This window comes from Mobula birostris, chromosome 5 (assembly GCF_030028105.1).
Source record: "Mobula birostris isolate sMobBir1 chromosome 5, sMobBir1.hap1, whole genome shotgun sequence".
NCBI lineage: Eukaryota > Metazoa > Chordata > Chondrichthyes > Myliobatiformes > Myliobatidae > Mobula > Mobula birostris.
Genome location: NC_092374.1, coordinates 3,254,060 through 3,277,874, shown reverse-complemented (window position 1 = coordinate 3,277,874; position 23,815 = coordinate 3,254,060). Strand labels below are relative to the sequence as shown.

Sequence of the window (23,815 nt, the reverse complement as noted above, 5' to 3'; positions counted from 1 at the left end):
GAAGGTGGTGACTCTGGAATTCATTGTCTCAGATGGCAGTGCAGGCCAGATCATCGAGTATATTTAAGGTGGAGGTTGATAGGTTCTTGATTAATCAGAGTGTCAAAGGTTACTGGGAGAAGGCAGGAGAATCAGCTGTGATGGAATGGCAGAGCAGAGTCAATGGGCCAAATGGTCTAATTCTTCTCCTATGTATTATGGTTTTCTATGTCAGATTAGTGGAATCTCCCTCTTGTTAGCTTCAGCCAATCTGAGTATTTGTCCTAACCTATGTTTCTGACTGTCCCACGCTCACAGCAGCGTATCCTTGTAGCAACTCCTTGCACTGTTGTGAATTTTGAACCCCTCCTAACATTCAGGCCTCAGATCTGCCTGAATGGCCAGAATTGTCAGTGTTTACCTCCATGTAACCAGTTCCCTGATGGACTACTTCTCCTATTAAATGTTTACTTTAAAAGAATACATATTATCTGTCAATTATACATTCATTCTTTAAATGTTTGTCATCGATGTACCTTGTAATGTAGTTTCCAAACCTATCCCTTAGCTGGTTTACACCTCATTCCTTTGGTTTAGTTTTATTCAGACTTCCACCTGGTTTCATATGGAACCAGAGCTCTCTCAGTTTCCTTGTGAAACACAGACAGTTCACGCACCTGCGGGTACGTGAGAGAGCACCACGGCTCAGGAAGATTATCTGATCCAAGATCCTGTGAAATCAGGCCCTGTAAGGTTTCGATAAATCCTCTTCTTGTCATAAAACCTGCAAAATGTAAGTGGACAATTGTTCAGGTTAATGGAATGACTGATCACAGGGTACCTAGCCCGAGCTACTCCTGTAGCCATGGAGTTTATGTGGCTGGTTCCGCTGATGGTCTTGACAACGATATGCGGGCGACATCAAACCTGGTGGTGAGTTGGACACTGAAGCACATTATATAAAGATACAACTCAATCCATAACAGAATCAATGAAATACCACAAAAATGAAAGATAACTAACTTTACAAAGACAAAGAGAAAGAAGTAATAATAATAATAAATAAATAAGCAATAAATAACAAGAACATGAGATGAAGAGTTCTTAAAAGTCCATAGGTTCTGGGAACATTTCAATGATGGGGCAAGTGAAGTTATCCCCTTTGGTTCAAGAGCCTGATGGTTGAAGTGTAATGATTGTTCCTGAACCAGGTGGTGTGGGTCCTGAGTCTTCTGTACCTTTCCCCTGATGGCAGCAGTGAGAAGAGGGCATGGCCTGCGTGGTGGGGGTCTCTGATGATGAATGCTGTTTTCCTGCAACAACACTTCACGTAGATGTGCTCAGTGGTGGGGAGAGCTTTACTGGTCTGTATCCACTACTTATTGTAGGATTTTCTGTTCAAGGGCATTGATATTTCCATACCAGGCTGAGATGCAGCCAGTCAATCTACTCTCCACTACACACCTATAGAGGTTTGTCAAAGTTTTAGATGCCATACTGAATCTAAGGAAGTAGAGATGCTGCCGTGCTTTCTTCACACCAGGCCCAGGGCAGGTCCTCTGAAATAATAACACTGAGGAATTTAAAGTTGCTGACCCTCTCCATCTCTGATCCTCCGATGAGGAATGGCCCATGGACCTCTGCATTCCTCCTCCTGAGGTCAATAATCAGCTCCTTTGAGTAAGATGTTGTTGTGACAATGCTCAGCCAGGTTTACAATCTCCCTTCTTTTGCTGATTTTTCACCACCTTTGCTTCAGCCTGTGACAATGGTATGCTCAGCAAACTTGAACATGACATTGGAGTTGTGCTTAGCCACACATTCGTAAGTATAAAGTGAGTAGAGTAGGGGGCTAAGCACACAGCCTTATGGTGCACCTGCCCTTGCTGATGGAGATGCTGTTGACTGGGGTCTGCAGGTGAGGAAATTGAGGATCCTTTTGCATAAGGTGGTATTGAAGCCAAGGTGTGAAGCGAATTGATTAGTTTTGAGGGGATGATGGTATTGAATGCTGAGCTGTGGTCAATAATGAGCATCCTAATGTATGCATCTTTGCTGCCCAGATGTTCCAGGGTTGAGTGAAGAGCCAGTGAGATGGTACCTGCTGTGGGCCAGTTGCTCCAATTGGAACGGATCCAAGTTGCTTCTCGGACAGCGCTGATAAGTTTCATCACCAGCCTCTCAAAACACTTCATCACAGTGGATGTAAGTTCCAGTGGATGATAGTCATTGAGGCAGGTCACCACGTTCTTCTTAAGCACTGATATAATTGAAGCTTGCTTGAAGCAGGTGGGCACCTCAGACTACCATGGTGAGATGTTAAAGATCTCAGTGAACACTTCAGCCAGTTTATCAACACAGGTCTTTAGCACTTGACCAGCTACCCCGTCTGGGCGGGATACTCTAGGTGGGTTCACCCTCCTGAAGGCAGTTCAAATGCCAGCCTCAGAGACTGAAATCACAGGACAACTGGGGGCTGTGGGAGTTCCTCCATGTTTTGATGGTCGAAGCGAGCATAGAATGCATTGAGGTCATCATCATTTGGAGCATTATGAGCAATTCTGGTCACCCAGCTATAGGAAGGGTGCTATTAACCTGGAAAGAGTGGACCCAAGATTCACAGGATGTCACCAGGACCACAGGGCTTGAGTCATAAGGAGAACCTGGATAGGTTGTGTCTCTTTTCTCCATGTTGGAAGGATGAGGGGTGATCTTACAGAGGTTTATAAAATCTTAGCAACACACACAAAATATTGGGGGAATTCAGCAGGCCAGGCAGCATCGATGGAAAAGAGTACAGCCAACATTTCGGGCCGAGACCGTTCAGCAGGATATGTTGACTGTACTCTTTTACACCATAAGATCGTAAGAAATAGGAACAAAATTAGGCCATTTAGCCCACTGAGTCTGCTCTGCCATTCAATCATAGCTGATCCCCCTCCTCAGCCCCACTCCCCAGCCGCCTTCCCATAGTCTTTGATGCCATGTCCAATCAAGAAATGATCAAACTCTGCCTTAAATACACCCAAGGACCTCCACAGCTGCCTCTGGTAATAAATTCCACAAATTCACCACCCCCGGCCAAAGAAATTTCTCCTCATCTCTGTTTTAAATGGACGTCCCTCTATCCTGAGGCTGTGCCCTCTTGTCCCAGACTCCCACACCATGGGAAACATCCTTTCCACATCTACTCTGTCTAGGCCTTTTAACATTCAAAAGGTTTCAATAAGATCCCTCCTAAATTTAATGAGTACAGACCCAGAACCATCAAACATTCCTCATATGATAACCCTTCCATTCTCGGATTCATCCTTGTGAACCTCTTCTGAACCCTCTCCAATGTCAGCACATCTCTTCTCAGGTGAGGAGCCAAAAACTGTTCACAATTCTCAAGGTGAGGCCTCACCAGTGCCTTATAAAGCCTCAGCATCACATCCCTGCTCTTGTATTCTAGACCTCTTGAAATGAATGCTAACATTGCATTTGTCTTCTCACCACTGACTCTACCTGCAAGTTAACTTTTAGGATGTTCTGCACAAGGACTCCCAATTTCCTTTGCATCTCAAATTTTTGGATTTTCTCCCCATTTAGAAAATAGTCTGCATATTTATTTCTACTACCAAAGTGCATGACCATCCATTTTCCAACATTGTATTTCATTTCCCTTCTCTTGCCCATTCTCCTAATCTGTCTAAATCCGTCTGCAGCCTTCCTGTTTCCTCAACACTACCTACCCCTCTACCAATCTATCATCTGTAAACTTGGCAACAAAGCCATTTATTCCATCATCTAAATCATTGATATACAGCATAAAAAGAAGCGGTCCCAACACTGATTCCTGGAGAACACCACTAGTCACTGGCAGCCAAGCAGAAAAGGATCCTTTTATTCCCGCTCGCTGCATCCTACCAATCAGCCAATGCTCTAACCATGTTAGTAACTTTCCAGTAATGCCATGGGCTCTTAACTTGGTAAGCAGCCTCGTGTGGTACCTTGTCAAAGGCTTTCCTAGAAGTCCAAATATACAACATCCACTGCATCTCCTCTATCTATCCTATGTGTAATCTCCTTAAAGAATTCCAACAGGTTCATCAGGCAGGATTTTCCCTGAAGGAAACCGTGCTGACTTTGTACTATCTTGTCTTGTGTCACCAAGTACTCCATCACCTCATCCTTAACAATCGACTCCAACATCTTCCCAACCACTGAGGTCAGGCTAACTGGTCTATAATTTCCTTTCTGCTGCCTTCCTCCTTTCTTAATGAGTGGAGTGACATTTGAAATTTTCCCGTCCTCTGTCACCATGCTAGAGTATTTTGAAAGATCATTACTAATGCCTCCACAATCTCTACTGCTACCTCTTTCAGAACCCTAGGGTGCAGTTCCTCTGGTCTGGGTGACTTAGGTCTGTATCCTTGGGTCTTTCAGTTTTTTGAGCAACTTCTCCCTTGTAATTGTAACTACACCCACTTCTCCTCCCTTCCTCCCTTCCACCCTTCAACATCTGGCACACTGCTAGTGTCTTCCACAGTGAAGACTGATTCAAAATACTCATTTAGTTCATCTGCTATCTCCTTGTCCCCCATTATTATTTCTCAAGCCTCACTTTCTAGCGATCCTATATCCACTCTCATCTCTCTTTTATTTTTACATACTTGAAAAAACCTTTACTATCCATTTTGATATTGTTTGCAAGCTTGCTTTCATATTTCACCTTTTCCCTGCTAATGATTCTTTCTGTTGCTTTCTGTAGGGTTCTAAAAGCTTCCCAATCCTCTGTCTTCCCACCAATTTCTGCTTTGTTGTATGTCCTCTCTTTTACTATTACATGATTTGACTTCCTTGTCAGCCAGGATTGTACTATTTTGCCATTTGAGTATTTATTTGTTTTTGGAATACATCTATTCTGCACCTTCCTCATTCTTCAGAGAAACACACGCCATTGCTGCTCTGCTGTCATCCCTGCTGGCAGCTCCTTCCAACTTACTTCGGCCAACTCCTCTCATACCACTGTAATTTCCATTACCCCACTGAAATACTGCTACATCAGACTTTAATTTTTCCTTATCAAATTTCAAGTTGAATTCAATCATATTGTGATCACTTCCTCCTAAGGGTTCTTTTACCTTAATCCCCTCGTGTTCATTACATAATACCCAATCCAGTACAGCTGATCCCCTAGTAGGCTCAACAACAAACTGCTTTAAAAGAAACCATCTCATAGGCTTTTCCATAGATGTTGCCAGGCCTGCTGAGTTCCTCCAGCATTTTGCGTGTGTTGCTTGGATTTCCAATGTCTGGCATATTTCTCTTGTTTATATAATCTTGATGGACAGAGGCAAGGTCAATGGTTACAGATCTTTTCTACAGGGTAGAGGGAGTCTAAAACTATTAGGCAGATGTTTAAGATGAGGGGGGAAACAATTTCAGGAGGGCTTGAGGGAGAGAGGGTGGGTAAGTGGAATGAGCTGAGCTGCCAGAGGAGGTGGGTAGAGGTGGGTACAATTACAATGTTTGAAAGACAGGGAAGTTGAAGTGATGTGGGCCAAGGCACCTTGGTCAGCACGGATGAGTCGGGCCGAAGGATCTGTTTCTGTGTTGAATGTGAACGGGAAGGCGAGTCAGCACTCCCTTGCCTGAGCGTGTAATGGTCCTACTGGCTGAGGGCACAGCTGGCATCACCTACTAAGGAGGTACCAGAAGCTACCCAAGCTATGATGGCCAGGGGAGCGATGAATTACACAGCATATTGAAATACTTATGGGATCAGAAGGAAGTCTTAACCACTCTAATGTTTATTTCTCCAATCAGTAGCCTGCTTATTGACAATTTGTGTGATTTTACAATAAAGCTTTAAAAGTAAAGTTTGAACCAGGCTGTTCTCGTTTAATTTAAGAAATGCTGAGGAAATAGAAACAGAAATCCGTAAAAGGTAGGCAGCAATGGAGTGCTAGCTACAGAGTAACATGGGCTCCTGTGTAACTGTCACCCCCCACATCCCAACTGTCTGATCCCTCCCAGTGTCAACCCCACCCCAATCTGACCCCTCCCGGCTTGCTTGCCCCCTGTTGTGAAGCGCAGGAAGACTGGTGAGGTGTGCTGAGGGTGTGGACCAGCTCCCCCACCCCCCAGCAGGCACTGTCTCTGCGAGCTCACCTGTGGGTGACAGCAGGCTGAAATGCTGCACGAGGTCCTGGAGCTGCTGCACTGTGAACTCGCCGACCTTTGGCCTCTCCTTGGGGGGCAGGTGTGGCGGTGGAGGGGGATCTGGAATCAGCTTCAGGTCCCCGTTGATGAAGAACTCCTGGCTTCCGAGCACGAGTGGGAACAGGATCTTGGTGCCAGTTTGTACGTGTTGCAGTCCCACAGCAAGCAAGGCAGCAATGCTGGTCGGAGGCACCGGGGAGGGTGGGGAAGGAGAAAGCCTGTCAGCACCAAGGCAGTTCGCACAGCAAGAACACATTCAGCATCACTGAGGTAGCAAGAGATTTCCCCCACGGCCCCCCTCTCTCACCAGCACCCCTTCAGAATAAGAACTGGGTTCAATATCATGTGAATATGTTGTGAAATTTGTTGTTTTACAGCAGCAGTACACTGGAATACATAATAATAAAAACTATAAATTACAAAAAGATATATATATATAATTTAACCAAGTTGTGCAAAGAGAAAGTAAATAGAAAAGGTGAGGAAGTGCCCATGAGTTCAATGTCTATTCAGAAATCTGGTGCAGGGAAGCATGTTGTTCCTGAAACTGTCTGAAACATTGTGTGATCGCCTCCAGGCTCCTGTACCTCCTTGATGGTAGCAATGAAAAGAGGGCATAATAGGAATCATGACACCTCAACACGCACAACACGCTGGAGGAACTCAGCAGGTTGGGCAGCATCCATGGAAACGATCAGTCGACGTTTTGGGCCGGGACCCTTCGTCAGGGCTGTAGGGGGAGGGGGCAGAGGCCCTATAAAGAAGGTGGGGGAGGGTGGGAAGAAGAAGGCTGGTAGGTTCCAGGTGAAAAACCAGTAAGGGGAAAGATAAAGGGGTGGGGGAGGGGATAGGCAGGAAAGGTGAAGAGGGAATAGGGGAAAGCACAATGGGTAGTAGAAGGAGGCGGAACCATGAGGGAGGTGATAGGCAGCTGACAAAAGTGGTGCTGTAGTAGTCTGGCGGACGGACCTCTACCTCACTGGGGCCAAACGGCAGCTCTCTGACACCTCCTCTGAAACAGGACCCCACCAAAAAACATCAAACCATTGTCTCCTGTACCATCACGGTGCTTATCAACTCCGGAGACCTTCCATCCTCAGCCACAAAACTCATAATTCCCACACCCCATACTGCTCGGTTTTACCTCCTCCCCAAGATCCACAAGCCTGACTGTCCCGGTAGATCCATAGTTTCTGCCTGCTCTTGCCCCACCGAACTTGTATCTGCCTACCTGGACTCCATTTTGTCGCCCATAGTTCAGTCCCTCCCCACCTACATCCAGGATACATCCCATGCCCTCCACCTCTTCGATAACTTCCAGTTCCCCGGTCCCAACCGCTTTATTTTTACTATGGATGTCCAATCCTTATACACCTCCATTCCCCATCAAGAAGGCCTCAAAACCCTCCGCTACTTTCTGGACTATAGACCTTACCAGTTCCCCACCACCACCACCCTCCTCCGGTTGGCAGAACTGGTACTCACACTTAATAACTTCTCTTTTGGCTCTTCCCACTTTCTTCAGACCAAGGGTATAGCTGTGGGCACCGCATGGGCCTGAGCTATGCCTGCCTCTTTGTTGGTTATGTGGAACAGTCTGTGCTCCAAACCTATTCTGGTACTGCTCCCCAACTTTTCCTTCGTTACATTGACGGCTACATTGGTGTTGCTTCCCGCACCCATGCTGAGCTCGCCAATTTCATCGACTTTGCTTCCAACTTCCACCCAGCCCTCAAGTTCACTTGGTCCATCTCGGACACTTCTCTCCCCTTTCTTGATGTCTCAGTCTCCATCTCTGGAGACAGACTGTCCACTGACATCTTCTATAAGCCCACTGACTCTCATAACTACCTCGACTATACCTTTTCCCACCCCGCCACATGCAAAAATGCCATTCCCTTTTCCCAGTTCCTCCGTCTCCGCCGCATCTGCTCCCAGGATGAGGCTTTCCATTCCAGGACATCTCAAATGTCCTCTTTCTTTAAGGATCGTGGTTTCCCTTCTGCTGTCATCAATGATGCCCTCACCCACATCTCCTCCATTTCCCACGCTTCAGCCCTCAACCCATCCTCCCACCACCACAACAGGGACAGAGTTCCCTTTGTCCTCACCTACCACCCCACCAGCCTCCGGATCCAGCACATTATCCTCTGCCCCTGCCCCCTCCCTCTTCAGTCCTGACGAAGGGTCTCAGCCTGAAACGTCAACCCATCATTTCCACGGACGCCGCCTGACCTGCAGAGTTCCTCCAGCATGTTGTGAGTGTTGCTTTGACCCCAGCATCTGCAGAGAATTTTGTGATCATGACACCTTACTCTCCCACTTCAAGGTTATTCCACGTATGTCCACCTCGCTCCACACTCCACACTTCTCTCCTCTTCGCCCCTACTTGTCAATGGCATCATAGGGAAAATTCCAGTCAACAGTGGGAATGGGAGTGGAGAGCTGGGGGGGGGGCAATGATTAGAGGGGTAGAGGTGGGAAGGGGGCAGTGATGGAGTGTTCAGCTTGAAGACTAACTTCTGCCATTTTGATAAATTTTGAGGTGAGGCAAGTGTCCTCATCTGGAAGGTATCTGAGTTCTGAAAGTGGATACTATAAAGATATTTACGAGGATTTACACTGGGATCTTGATAAGCTGGAGAAGAAGCTGAGAAATGGGGTTTAAACTGCACTTCTAATTTTCTCCAAATTCAAACACACCATAGTTTGTGAAAACCAATGAAATACAGTAGGAGGGTTGATCTCTTTCCGATTCAACAGAATGGACCTTCTAGCTATTAAAGTAAGAAATGCAATCATCCTTCGTGATGAAGAGGTTAAATTATTTAAGTCTATCATTGGTAGTCCAAAGATAGCAGTAATTGGATGAGGTTGTAAGTCTATATTTAGGACCGTTGAAATAATATCAAAAATATCTTTCCAATATTTCTCCAACAAGGGACATGACCAGAACATGTGGGTTAAAGAAGCTATCTCGGAATGGCATCTGTCACATATTGGATTAATATAAGAGTAATAACGAGATAGTTTATCTTTGAACTTTGAAGTGCAGTTTATGACCCTTCTATTAAGTTTGAAAAAACTTGCAGGCCATTCATTCAGCATTTTCATTTGATGTAATTTGATCATTTCCAAACTTGTTTTATCTCTCTGTACTGTTGTTGGAGGGGATTGGAGTCGTCGCCACTAAGGTTTTCTTCTTTTCCATTTTTAAGTTGTTAGTTTTGCCCAAGTCTTTTAGGTTAGTTGATTAATTTTGTTTTTCTTTGGGAATGGGTTTTTTTTTTTTGTTTTGTTTTTTTTTCTTTTTCATTTTTTTTCCCAGTTTTTTTTTATTTTGTATTATCCGTGGTTAGTTCTACATGCTTGGGAGCTTTGTTAATTTCCACTACTTGGTTTCGCAATTAATTTTTTTAAGTGTAACAATACATCTCCTTCTATTTGTATTATGGCTATGTTCTGTTTCTGTATTTTGAAATTAATAAAAAGATTGAAAAAGAAAGAGAAATGGGGTTTAATTCAGCTAAGTTGCATTCTGGGGAGACAGATGAGGGTGGGACATGCACAGTGACTGGTGGGGCCTGGAGTGTGGTTCTCTGAAAGTGGCTTCACAGGTAGACAGGCTGGTGAAGGCTGCTTTTGGCATCTTGCTCTTCACATGTCAGGGCTTTCCATTTATAGAAGGTGGGATGTTATGTTGCATTTGTACAAGACATTTGGAATATTGTCTTTAGTTTTGGTCATCCTGGTAGAGGAAAAATGCCATTAAGCTGAAAAGTGAGCACAGGAGGTTTACAAGGGTGTTGACAGGCCTGGAGGGCCTGAGTTTTGGAGAGAGCTCCACAGAGCAGCTCGTGAACAAGCACTACCATTAATGGCTCAAAGGAACTAACACCCCCGCTAGAGGGGAGAGAAGGAAGGCTGCTGGAGGAGTCAGGGTGCGGGGGGTGGTGGGGAAGAGAGGAAACATCCCGTTATTACCTGTTCATCTCCTGCAGGAACTGGATGCCGAGCCAGTCCTCCATGGTGGTAAAGAGATCACCTGCCTTGGATTTCAGATCCTGGATTGTCATCAGAGCTTTCAGTTTGATCAGAGCAAGACGGGTGGTGACTGCAGCCGCTGGAAAGACATCAGACCGAGGATCAGGGAGAGGGGACAGCCACATGCATGGAGCTGAACTCTGGGGATTACACTGGTGCTGTGGAGACTGCACTGGTCTCTGGCGGGTTGGCGGGGCTGTGCTGCTGGGTTGAGGAGGTCAGAGAAGTCTGCACTGGTGGGTTGCTGGAGGCTGCACCAGTGGGTCGGGGGGAAGAGGGCTGCACCTGCAGATTGAGGGGGGGCTGCAATAGTGGGTCGGGGGGAATTGGGGCTGCAGTGGCGGGTCAGGGGGGTGGGGCTGCACAGCGGGTCGGGGGTGGAGATGTACTGTGGGTCGGGGCGGGGTGGAGATGCACTGTGGGTCGGGGGTGGAGATGCACTGTGGGTCGGGGCGAGGGGCTGCTCTGTGGGTCGGGGCGGGGGGCTGCTCTGTGGGTCGGGGCGGGGGGCTGCTCTGTGGGTCGGGGGGAGCTGCAGTGGTGAGCAGAAGGAGTAGGGGGTGGTCTGAACTGAGCTCAGGCTCCAGTCCACTCACATCATCTTGACCCCTGCTCTCACTCACCCTCATCCTGCAGTGCTCCAAAGTACTCAGTGTAAATGTGCTCCCTTCGGCTGACTTCCTGCGGGTTCTCCACCAGTGCCGGCAACACAGGCGTGGTGGATCGGAGGCCTGCAGACACACAGAGGCGAGTGAAACTAGGCCAACTCCACACTGCACAGGGAGCCTCACCCTCCCCAAGCCATGACAGAACCTGTGCACCTGCCCACACCCTCCCCAGCCCCAGCCCCATTCCCTGGCCCTGGCACAGCATAGCTCCAAGCTTCAAGACACTGGCCTTTCTTCTTCTCCGCAGATTTTTTCTTCCTGTCTTTTCCAGCTGAGGACTTTGGCTGGTCTTTCTCTTTGTCTTGCTTCAGCTTCTGCTCTTTCTTCTCCTCATCCTCCTTAAGTTTCACTTCCCTTTGGATCTGAACCAAAGTGAGATGATAAGGGTCAGAGAGGAACAATGAGGGTGTGTTAGCAAAGCATGGGCAAAAGTGGTCCACAGGCAGGTGTTGCCTGTTTAATATCGAGGATAGGGTACCTTGGGCTAAGTGGCAAAATTCAGGAGGAAGTGAGAACCAAGGGGACATGTCCATGGACATACAAGGCCTGTATGTACCTGCTTTGTGCAGGAACCACTCAGCTTGTCCGCCCTCCAACACCCCACACATTCATAGAGTCATAGAACACTACAGCACAGCAACAGAGCCTTCAGCCCATCTAGTTTGTGCCAAACTATTTAACTGCCTAGTCCCATTGACCTGCACCTGTACCATAGCCCTCCAACCCATGTACCTCATTCCACACTCTCATCACCGTGAGTGAATAAATTCCCCTCATGTTCCCTGTAAACACTTCACTTTGCACCCTTAACCTATGACTTCTCGTTCTAGTCTCACCCAAACTCAGTTGAAAAAGCCTGCTTGCATTTACCCTATCTATACCCCTCATAATTTTGTATACCCCTATCAAATCTTCCCTCATTCTCCTGGGAATAAAGTCCAAACCTATTCAACCTTTCCTTAAAACTCAGGTCAAGTCCCAGCAACATCCTTGTAAATTTTATCTACATTCTTTCAATTTTATTGTTATCTTTCCTGTAAATAGGAGATCAGAACTGCACACAATACTTCAAGTTGAGCCTCACAACTTGTCTTGTCTATGAAGGTTCTCAGTATATCAAGCAGTAGTAAATCAAGGCAACTGATGCTTTGCCGCTCATCCGAGAAGCTTCTTCAGTTCTGATTGACGGTGGGTAGTTTTCTGGCATAAATTCGGTGAGTTGTTTAAAGGTACAGTAATCACATGAGGGTTGTTAAGATTCGTAGAGGTAATGAGAGGGTCATTAGTCTTACCTTTGCATGAATGAAGGTGTAAACTGTTGTGCAGACACCAGGGTAGAGATGTCAGGACTGCATTGGTGACACACTCCACACCCTCTGTTCAGGGATGGGTTTCCCAATTTGACAAAGATGTCTCCATTAACCCCTCTTTCAAACCACCTGTCCCCCCTGTCCAAAATGTGCACATCGTTATTATCAAAGGAGAGTCCCTTGTCCTTGAAGCTACCCTGACTGGGCTTTCATCAAGACGGCAACAAACACCAGCTGGGACATCAGCCCAACAGACAGAAGTAAGAAGCAAAGCATATGGAAAAGCATAGACATCCCATGTGTAGCTGGAAATTCAGAAAGATTTCAAACAAACACAAAATTCCTGTGTTTTCAAACACTCAGACAGAAACGCATCCAATGCCCAAACATAAACAGAGCAGTATATGCTATCCAGTGCAATGAGAACTGCACAGATCAGTTTCTCAGAGAGATAAAACAACCACTTCACAAATGGATGGCCCAACATAGGACTAACACTTCGGGTCAAGATCTTGCTATATATCTACACCTAAAGGACAAGGGACACATAATAAAGAACATAAGATATAGGAGCAGGAGTAGGCCATTTGGCCCATTGAGCCTGCTCTGCCATTCAATAAGATCATGGCTGATCTGGCCATGGCCTCATCTCCACCTACTTGCCTTTTCCCCATAACCCTTAATTCCCCGACTATGTAAAATTCTATCCAACACTGTCTTAAATATATTTACTGAGGTAGCCTCCATCGCTCCATTGGGCAGACAATTCCACAGATTCACCACTCTCCAGGAAAAGCAGTTCCTCCTCATCTCCATCCTAAATCTACTCCCCTGAACCCTGAGGCTATGTCCTCTAGTTTTAGTCTCACCTACCAGTGGAAACAATTTTCCTGCCTCTATATCATCTATCCCTTTCATAGTTTTATACGTTTCTATGAGATATCCTCTCATTCTTCTGGATTCCAGAGAGTACAGTCCCAGGCGATTCAATCTCTCCTCATCGTCTAACCCCATCATGTCTGGAATCAACCCATAGGAAGTAAAGGTGCTGTTGCGCCTTTTTGATCAGGATGGAAGAGCTCAGGGGCCAGGTGAGATCATTGGAAATGTGGACACCAAGGAATTTGAAGCTTGATACACGCTCCACTACAGTTCCGTTGATGTAGATGGGGACATGAGTGTGGCTCCTGGTATGCCTGAAGTCCACAATAATCTTCTTGCCTTCCTCATTGTCCACTATGCCCCTAATCTTGATGTCATCTGCAAATTTGCTGATCCAGTTAACCACATTATCATCCAGATCATTGACAAAGGAACACATACCAATCCTCTTAGAGGGATCAGTAGTGGAGAGAGTGAGCAGTTTCAAGTTCCTGGGTGTCAAGATCTCTGAGGATCTAACCTGGTCCCAATATATCAATGCAGTTACAAAGAAGGCAAGACAGCGACTGTACTTCATTATGAATTTGAAGAGATTTGGTATGTCAACAAGTACACTCAAAAACTTCTATAGATGTATCATGGAGAGCATTCTGACAGGCTGCGTCACTGTCTGGTATGGGGCAGGGGGGCTATTGCACAGGACCGAAAGAAGCTGCAGAGGGTTGTAAATTTAGTCAGCTCCATTTTGGGTACTAGCGCACAAAGTACCCAGGACATCTTCAAGGAGCGGTGTCTCAGAAAGGCAGCATCCATTATTAAGGACCTCCAGCACCCAGGACATGCCCTTTTCTCACTGTTACCATCAGGTAGGAGGTACAGAAGCCTAAAGGCACACACTCAGCAATTCAGGAACGGCTTCTTCCCCTCTGCCATCCGATTCCTAAATGGACATTGAACCCTTGGACACGACCTCACTTTTTTAATATTCAGTATTTCTGTTCTTTGCATGATTTTTACTCTATTCAATATACGTATACTGTTATTTATTTATTATTTTATTTTGTAACTTTTCCTTCTACATTATGTATTACATTGAACTGCTGCTGCTAAGTTAACAGATCTCACGTCACATGCCAGTGATAATAAACCTGATTCTGATTTTGATTCTGACATACGAGGGTGGGGGAGGTGATTGATAAGTTCGTGGCCTAAGGTAGACGGAGTCAATTTTAGAAAACCTAGCACATTTATTTTTCAACATAGTCCCCTCCTACATTTACACACTTAGTCCAGTGGTCGTGGAGCATACGGATCTTGGACCTCTAGAAAGTGTCCACAGCAGGGGTGATTGATAAGTTTGTGGCCTAAAGTAGAAGTAGATGCACATGCAGGTCAACTCTTTGAGTGATTATGCAGAAAGATTGAAGTTAATAACTCATCTCTTTGTACGTTAGGCCATGAACTTATCAATCACCCCTCGTAGATGACAAATTCTTCCCTGTCAGTTCGGCTGTCATGTCCACATTATACTGCAGGCAGCCAGAAACTCTCTCTGTGCCTGCTTTGGGTCTGGCGGGCTAGTCAGCCCCTGTAGAGTGCCCCCAGTGCGTGGGTGAATGGTACAATTATGGGAAGGCGGAGGCAGGGTAATATGGGTTTGGGTAAGATCGGTGTTTGACACTCTGTATAGACACAGGGGGCTGAGGGGCCTGATCTCATGTTGTACATTTCTGGTTTTTTACATTGAAGTGTGAGCTCTTGACAAGGACCACTTCCCTGTACTGTTTAATGGTTTGGGTAAACAAGATGGACAGAGTAAACTGTTAGAGCGGGCACTGACTCAGTGAGTCAAATAGTCTCTTTCACTGTGGTAATCTGTGTGTTCATGGGTCTGAGTGCTGGAACTCCCTCCGCAAGAGCACTGGGGGACGCAGTGGTTCAAGAAGCCTACTCCCCCGCCACCCGGTGTTCGCCCGGTACTGCCTTGTGGTGCCCACTCAATGGGAGAACAAGCTGGACAGTCATGCCACTCAGGAAGTTGGGCTTTTTTATTTTTTTTTCTTTGTGACCGTGTGCTTGTTTGAAATCATTACCATATCTGCTCTTTGTGCTGTGTTCTGTTGGTACCTTGGCCCCAGAGGAACACTGCTTTGTTCAGCTTTATTCATGTATTGTTGAATGATAATTAAACTTCCCATGGCAATAATTGCATTATTATTGTTGCATGTATTCAAACTTAATGAGCTATCCATAGGGATCACTTTAAACACACATACATCAAGGCGGTACAAGGGGATAACGTAGTAGATAAAACACAACTGAACAGTACAGCCCCTTTAGCCCACAATGTTGTGCTGACCTTTTAACCTATGCCAAGATCAATCTAGCCCTTTCCTCCCACATTTTTAACTCATCCATGTATCTAAGAGTCTCTTAAACGTCCCTAATGTATCTACCTCTATCACCAGCCTTGGCAACCTGTTGCACGTGCCCACCACTCTCTGTGCAAATAAAACTGCCTCGGACATCCCCTATACTTTCCCTTGTATTAGCCATCTCCACCCTGGGAAAAGTCTCTGGCTGTCCACTCGATACATGCTTCTTATCATCTTGTACACCTCTATCAACTGATACATAGAGGACAGAGAGAAGGGGGCAAGAGATGGGGAGGGTGAATCATTGCGGGGCAACAGGGTGGGGGGCAAGACTGGGGGTAGAGAGAGTGGGGGGGCAGAGAGAGTAGGGGTGAGAATATGGATCACATGCAGGCAGTTAGTTTAACTTATCATTTTATTAAGCACTGACGTGTGAACCAAAGGGTCGGTCGCTGTGCTGTAGTGTTTAGTGTTCTGTGATCATTGCCTCTCACTGAGGCCACTTGCCACTCTGAGCCCATGTCTGAATGCTGTTGGGTCTTGTTGTGCGCAGGCAGAGGGAACCTGGGTGGAGCTGAACATTGTGTGATTATCAGTGAACATCCCCTCGACTGACCTTCTACTGGAGGGAAGGTCACTGATGAAACAGTTGGAGATGGCTGGGCCCAGGACACTGTGCTGCAGTGATGTCCTGAGCTGGGTTGGTGAACCTCCAACACCCACACCCTTTGTATAAGGTGTGACTCACAGCTCTGGGGGAGGTCATTAGCTTTGGGGCAAAGGATATGAAGGGATGGACAAGCATGTCTGACTCCAGCAAAGGTGAGAATCTTCAAAGAGGAACACTCACTGACCTGCACACAGCAGTGAGGTAACAGCATGTGGCAGCCACACGGCTTCAGGGTGGCAACAGGCCCTGCAAGTGTGTTCAACACCAGGCACTTACTATATTTGAGAGAGCTGATACTGCAGTGTGGTAGGCTTCAGAGATCAGATACTCATCGATATCAGTGAAGGATGGTGCGTCTGTCACTACCACTTCCTCCTTGGCCTTCCCCGTCACCTTGACTGGTAGCTTGCTTTTCTCCTTCACAATCACGCTGGACGAGGGAATGCGATACGGCACTAGAGGAACTCTGTGAGAAAACAAAGCGACAAGTTGGCATTGAACACAGTAGCCTAACTTTGTTAGCAATATGTTGTTCATCCATCGTCGTCGATGAAGACCTCGACACTATTATTAGTGCTAAGGGGAGTGTCTAAAAGAAATAGATGCATACATTACACCTTCCCTAAGAATTTTCTCCCGCAATTTTCCTACAAATGACATGAGGCTCAATGGTCCATAGTTCCCTTCTTAAATAGAGGTACAATATTACCCACTCACCAGACCTCCGAAACCTCACCTGTGGCTAAGGAGAACGCAAAGGTACTAGTCAAGGCCCTAGCAACCTCATCTCTTGCTTCCTTCGATAAGCTGGGGTAAATCCCATCAGGCCCTGGAGATATCCACCTTTATACTCATTATGAGTCCCAACACTTGCTCCTGTTTGGCCTCTAAACTCCCTAACATATTTATATACTGAGTACTGATCTCCTTGGTCCTCTATATCCTTTTCCTTGATAAACACTGAAGCAAACTACTCATTAAGTACCTTACTCACATTCTCTGCACCCAAACAAATGTTCCCCCCTTTATCTTGAGTGGACCCACCCTCTCCCCAGTTATCCTCCTGTTTTTGGTGTACGGGATTCACCTTAGCAACACACACAAAAACAGCAATTTGAAATTCCAGCATATGCACATTTCCTCGTGTTTGAGGATTCACCTTAATTCTACTTGCCAAGGACTTTTCCTGGCTCCTCTTGGCTTTCCTAATTCCCTACTTTCATTCTTTTCTGGATTCTTTATACTCAGTGCTTCGTTTGATCATGACTTTGGAAGCTTTACATACTCTTGCTTTTTCTTCTTGATTAAATTCATCACCTCTCCGGACATCCAAGGTTCTCTTATCTTTCCATCCCCGTCCTTTCTTTTAACAGGAACATACCTTTCCTGTACTCTGTGCATTTGATCTTTAAGCACCCTCCTCATGTCTGATGTGGACCTGCAGAGAAATGGTGTTCCCAATTTACACCTTAGTTCTTGCCCAATGCCCTCATAATTTGCCCTACTCCAATTTAAAACTCTCCCACGAGGGCCATACCATCCTTATCTATAGCTTTTCTGAAAGATAAGGAATTGTGGTCACTGTTCCATAACTGAAAGGTCAGTCACCTGGCCACGCTCATTATGCAACACCAGGTCCAGTATGGCCCGTTCTCTCATTGGACCATCCACATATTGATTTTAAAAAACCTTCCTGGATACACTTAACAAATTCTGCCCCATCTAAACCCCTTGTACTGAGATGGTCCCAGTTTATACTTGGGAAGTTGAAATTACTCATGATAATAATTCCATTATTTTTTACACATTTCCTAAATCTGATTACATACAGTATCTATTCTTCAATGTCCCATTGGTTATTAGGGGGTCTGTAGTACAACCCCATCAGTGTTATTGCACCCTTCCTATTCCTGACTTCTACCCAAGTGGACTCAGTGTCTGACCCCTCCATTATGTCTCCCGAGTGTAACTGTGATCATGTCCCTGATTTGTAGTGCAACACCTTGAGGGGGGATCTGATTGAAATGTATAAAATCCTAAAAGGATTGGACAGGCTAGATGCAGGAAGATTGTTCCCGATGTTGGGGAAGTCCAGAACGAGAGGTCACAGTTTAAGGATAAAGGGGAAGCCTTTTAGGACAGAGATGAGGAAAAAATTCTTCACACAGAGAGTGGTGAATCTGTGGAATTCTCTGCCACAGGAAACAGTTGAGGCCAGTTCATTGGCTATATTTAAGAGGGAGTTAGATATGGCCCTTGTGGCTAAAGGGATCGGGGGTATGGAGAGAAAGCAGGTACAGGGTTCTGAGTTGGATGATCAGCCATGATCATACTGAATGGCGGTGCAGGCTCGAAGGGCCGAATGGCCTACTCCTGCACCTATTTTCTATGTTTCTATCTCTTTTACTTTCTCTTCTATCTTTTCTTTGAAAACCTGGTACATGAATCACCCATTCCAGGCCCTCTCAACCAAGTTTCAGTAATAGCTGCAACATTGTACTTCCATGTACTGATCCAATGTAGATCCAAAGTTCTCCTCTGCCAGAAACCAGCCTGTTCCAATCCACACTTGCCAGATCATTTCTGATATCATCAAAATTGGCTTTTCTCCAGCTTATAAATTGAACCCTTGGTCCACGCCTATCTTTATGCATATTTACTTTGAAACCAATGGCATTATGACCACCAGATGCAAAGTGTTCCCCTACACAAACTTCTGTCATCTCCCCTGTCTCATTCTCTGTTAGCAGATCCAGTATGACATACTCTCTTGTTGGGACTTCCACGTACTGATTGAGGAAACTTTCCTGAACACACTTAACAATCTCTATCCCATTAAGTCCTTTCACAGTATGGGAGTCCTAGTCAATATGTGGAAAGTTAAAATCACCCACAATGGAGAGAAGATGGCGGCCTGACGGCAGCGCGCCGGCCTTTCCGGTGAATGATGTCTGTAATCTGTCAAGTAGGGGACCGTGCACAATTCTGATTTGATGGAGACGGATGTGAGAGTACAGACGAACATCTGGAAAACTTCTGAAATGCCTGCTTCACTGCCGCTGCTACTGTGTGGTAACCGGAATCTCCAGAGCAGAAGGCCCCGAAATCCTCGGCTTTGCGTGTTTCAGCGGCCGAGGCGAGGTCGAAGGCGCTCGGCAGAGGATGGCGCTCGGGAGGCTGTATCAGAAAGGCTGGTCAGAAGCTCAAAGTTTTCGGACGGATGGACTCAGTGTCAGCTGCTTCCAAGGCTTCGGTGCCTGGAGGTTTATGGCAGGGAGTTTCTCCCTTTTGCCGCCTGCTATTGGGGACTCGGGAGTCGATCGACTCGGGGACTTTTGAGACTTTATTTACCGGGCCCATGGTTTGTTCTTCATCAAATTATGGTATTGCTTCACACTGCTGCAACTATATGTTATAATTATGTGGTTCTGTCAGTGTTAGTCTTTGGTTTGTCCCGTTTTTCTGTGATATCACTCTGGAGAAACATTGTATCATTTCTTAATGCATGTATGCATTTCTAAATGACAATAAAAGAGGACTGGGTGTTCTCATAATCTAATGAAAACCTTATGTTTCTTGCAACAGCCTGTGAACCTATAAATTTGTTCCTCTAAATCCCTTGGACTGTTGGGTGATCTGTAATATGCCCCCATTAACCAGGTCATACCTTTCTTGTTCCTCAGTTCCACCCATAGCGCCTCACTAGTCCAGTTCTCCAGTCTGTCCTGACGGAGCACTGCTGTGACATTTCCCTGACTTGTATCGCCAGCCCCTCCTCCTTAATCCCTCCTGCTCTGTCACGACTAAAACAATGGTACCTCAGAATACTGAGCTGCCAGTCCTGCTGCCCCCCCCCACAACCAAGTCTCACTAATTGTTACAATATCATAATTCCAGGTGTTGATCCATGCCCTCAGTTCATCTGCCTTTCCTACAGTATTTCTTGCATTGAAATACACACTGCTCAGGACACTAGTCTCACCATGCTCAACCTTTCGATTTCTGACTTTATCTGAGACCTGTCTCCACAACCTCTCCACTGACTGTTCTGGCACTCTGGTTCCCATCCCCCCTGCAACTCTTTAAACCACTGCCAACCCCTGCCCCATGCAGCACTAACAAATCTTCCTGCCAGGATATTAATCTCCATCCAGTTCAGGTGCAAACTGTTCCCTCTTTCCTGGAAGGGAGCCCAATGATCCAAACATCTTACATCATCTCTCCTCCACAAGTTCCTTAGCCACACGTTAAACAGTAAAATCTTCCTATTCCTGACCTCATTAGCACGTGTCACAGATAGCAATCCTGGTAGTCTTGCCCTTTAACTTAGCACCTTACTCCCTACACTCACTTTGCAGATCCTCATTCCTCCACGTTATTGGTACCTACCTGGACCACAACCACTGGCTGCTCCCCCTCCCACTTAAGAATGCTGAGGACTTGATCTGAGATGTCCCGGGCACTGGTACCCAGTGTCAAGTGCCAGGAGGCAACATACTATCCGGGAATCCTATTATCGTTCACAGAACCTCCTTTCTGTTTCCCTAACAAATTCCCTATCAGCACAAACAACAGGAATTCTGCAGATGCTGGAAATTCAAGCAACACACACATCAAAGTTGCTGGTGAACGCAGCAGGCCAGGCAGCATCTGTAGGAAGAGGTGCAGTCGACGAAGGGTCTCGGCCTGAAACGTCGACTGCACCTCTCCCTACAGATGCTGCCTGGCCTGCTGCGTTCACCAGCAACTTTGATGTGTGTTGTTCCCTATCACCACAGCTCGCTTGTTCTCCCCCCTTCTCTTCTGACTCGGAAAGCCAGACTCAGTGCCAGAGATCTGACCACTGTGACTATCCTCCAAGGTCATCCCCCACCCCCACCCCCTAAGAGTATCTGAAGGGTTGTGCACCTGTTGTTGAGGGGGATGGCCACAGGGGTACTCTGCGCTGGCCGCTTTATTGCTGTCCCCTTCCTGACTGTCCTGCACCTTGGGTGTAACTACCTTTACTTTACCAAATACTTTATACTTTACTTTATACTTTATTGTCGCCAAACAAATAGAACATAGAACATAGAATAGTACAGCACAGTACAGGCCCTTTGGCCCACAATGTTGTGCCGACCCTCAAACCCTGCATCCCATATAACACCCCACTTTAAATTCCTCCATATACCTGTCTAGTAGTCTCTTAAACTTCACTAGTGTATCTGCCTCCACCACTGACTCAGGCAGTGCATTCCACACACCAACCACTCTCTGAGTAACAAATCTTCCTCTAATATCCCCCTTGAACTTCCCACCCCTTACCTTAAAGCCATGTCCTCTTGTATTGAGCAGTGGTGCCCTGGGGAAGAGGCGCTGGCTATCCACTCTATCTATTCCTCTTATTATCTTGTACACCTCTATCATGTCTCCTCTCATCCTCCTTCTCTCCAAAGAGTAAAGCCCTAGCTCCCTTAATCTCTGATCATAATGCATACTTTCTAAACCAGGCAGCATCCTGGTAAATCTCCTCTGTACCCTTTCCAATGCTTCCACATCCTTCCTATAGTGAGGTGACCAGAACTGGAGACAGTACTCCAAGTGTGGCCTAACCAGAGTTTTATAGAGCTGCATCATTACATCGCGACTCTTAAACTCTATCCCTCGACTTATGAAAGCTAACACCCCATAAGCTTTCTTAACTACCCTATCCACCTGAGAGGCAACTTTCAGGGATCTGTAGACATGTACCCCGAGATCCCTCTGCTCCTCCACACTACCAAGTATCCTGCCATTTACTTTGTACTCTGCCTTGGAGTTTGCCCTTCCAAAGTGTACCACCTCACACTTCTCCGGGTTGAACTCCATCTGCCACTTCTCAGCCCACTTCTGCATCCTATCAATATCTCTCTGCAATCTTTGACAATCCTCTACACTATCTACAACACCACCAACCTTTGTGTCGTCTGCAAACTTGCCAACCCACCCTTCTACCCCCACATCCAGGTCGTTAATAAAAATCACGAAAAGTAGAGGTCCCAGAACAGATCCTTGTGGGACACCACTAGTCACAATCCTCCAATCTGAATGTACTCCCTCCACCACCACCCTCTGCCTTCTGCAGGCAAGCCAATTCTGAATCCACCTGGCCAAACTTCCCTGGATCCCATGCCTTCTAACTTTCTGAATAAGCCTACTGTGTGGAACCTTGTCAAATGCCTTACTAAAATCCATATAGATCACATCCACTGCACTACCCTCATCTATATGCCTGGTCACCTCCTCAAAGAACTCTATCAGGCTTGTTAGACACGATCTGCCCTTCACAAAGCCATGCTGACTGTCCTTGATCAGAGCATGATTCTCTAAATGCCTATAGATCCTATCTCTGTATCAAATGATAGTAGAACGTACAATCATCACAGCGATATTTGATTCTGCACTTCACACTCCCTTGATTACAATTGTTAAATATTAAAAATAGTTAAAATTAGTAAATATTAAAAATTTAAATTATAAATTTTAAATTATAAATCATAAATAGAAAATAGAAAAATGCAAAAAAACCGAGAGGTGGGTAAGGTAGTGCAAAAAAACCGAGAGGTGGGTCCGGATATTTGGAGGGTATGGCCCAGATCCGAGTCAGGATCCGTTCAGCAGTCTTACCACAGTTGGAAAGAAGCTGTTTCCAAATCTGGCCGTAGAGTCTTCAAGCTCCTGAGCCTTCTCCCGGAGGGAAGAGGGACGAAAAGTGTGTTGGCTGGGTGGGTCGCGTCCTTGATTATCCTGGCAGCACTGCTCCAACAGCGTGTGGTGTAAACTGAGTCCAAGGACTGAAGATTGGTTTGTGTGATGTGCTGCGCCGTGTTCACGATCTTCTGCAGCTTCTTCCAGTCTTGGACAGGACAACTTCCATACCAGGTTGTGATGCACCTTAGAAAAATGCTTTCTACGGTGCATCTATAAAAATTAGCGAGGATTTTAGGGGACAGGCCAAATTTCTTCAGCTTTCTCAGGAAATAAAGGCGCTGGTGGGCCTTCTTGGCAGTCTCTCTATATCCTATCTATCACTCCTTCAGCCTCCCAAGTGATCTGGAGTTCATCCAGTTCCAGCTCCAACTCTTGACATGGATTGATAGAAGCAGAATCTAGAGATGTACTTCTTGCAATTGAAGGTGCCAGGGACACTGGAGGTCTCTGTGCCTTCCCACATCCCACAAGAGGAGCATTCTACTATCCTGCCTGGCATCTTTACATTTGCTCAGTTAGAACGGTAAAGAAAGAAAAGCAATACTTCTGCCCCGACACTCTCGAACCTCCGGCAGACTGCTAGTGCCTTCCACAGAAAAAACAGATGCAAAACTTGGATGGCTTTTGGTACATTGGCCTTTATTAATTGAAGTATTGAGTATAAGAGCTGGAATGTTATGATGAGGTCGTATAAGGCATTGGTGAGGCCGAATCTGGAGTATTGTGTTCAGATTTGGTCACCAAATTACAGGAAGGATATAAATAAGGTTGAAAGAGTGCAGAGAAGGTTTACAAGGATGTTGCCGGGACTTGAGAAACTCAGTTACAGAGAAAGGTTGAATAGGTTAGGACTTTATTCCCTGGAGCGCAGAAGAATGAGGGGAGATTTGATAGAGGTATATAAAATTATGATGGGTATAGATAGAGTGAATGCAAGCAGGCTTTTTC

The 23,815-nt window shown here is 46.0% G+C and overlaps 1 protein-coding gene across 9 annotated transcripts in view; it reads right to left on the bottom strand.

Moving 5' to 3' along the window:
* Positions 1-23,815, bottom strand: part of spef2 (sperm flagellar 2) — a 216,674-nt gene that overhangs the window by 34,112 nt on the left and 158,747 nt on the right. For all 9 annotated transcript variants that reach the window (XM_072257490.1, XM_072257494.1, XM_072257495.1 and 6 more), the window contains 6 exons: positions 16,412-16,601; positions 11,128-11,260; positions 10,854-10,961; positions 10,171-10,309; positions 6,136-6,365; positions 657-763 (listed from right to left, as the gene is read on the bottom strand). In XM_072257490.1, the coding sequence (XP_072113591.1) occupies positions 657-763; positions 6,136-6,365; positions 10,171-10,309; positions 10,854-10,961; positions 11,128-11,260; positions 16,412-16,601 (907 nt within the window). The remainder of the gene's footprint in view (positions 1-656; positions 764-6,135; positions 6,366-10,170; positions 10,310-10,853; positions 10,962-11,127; positions 11,261-16,411; positions 16,602-23,815) is intronic.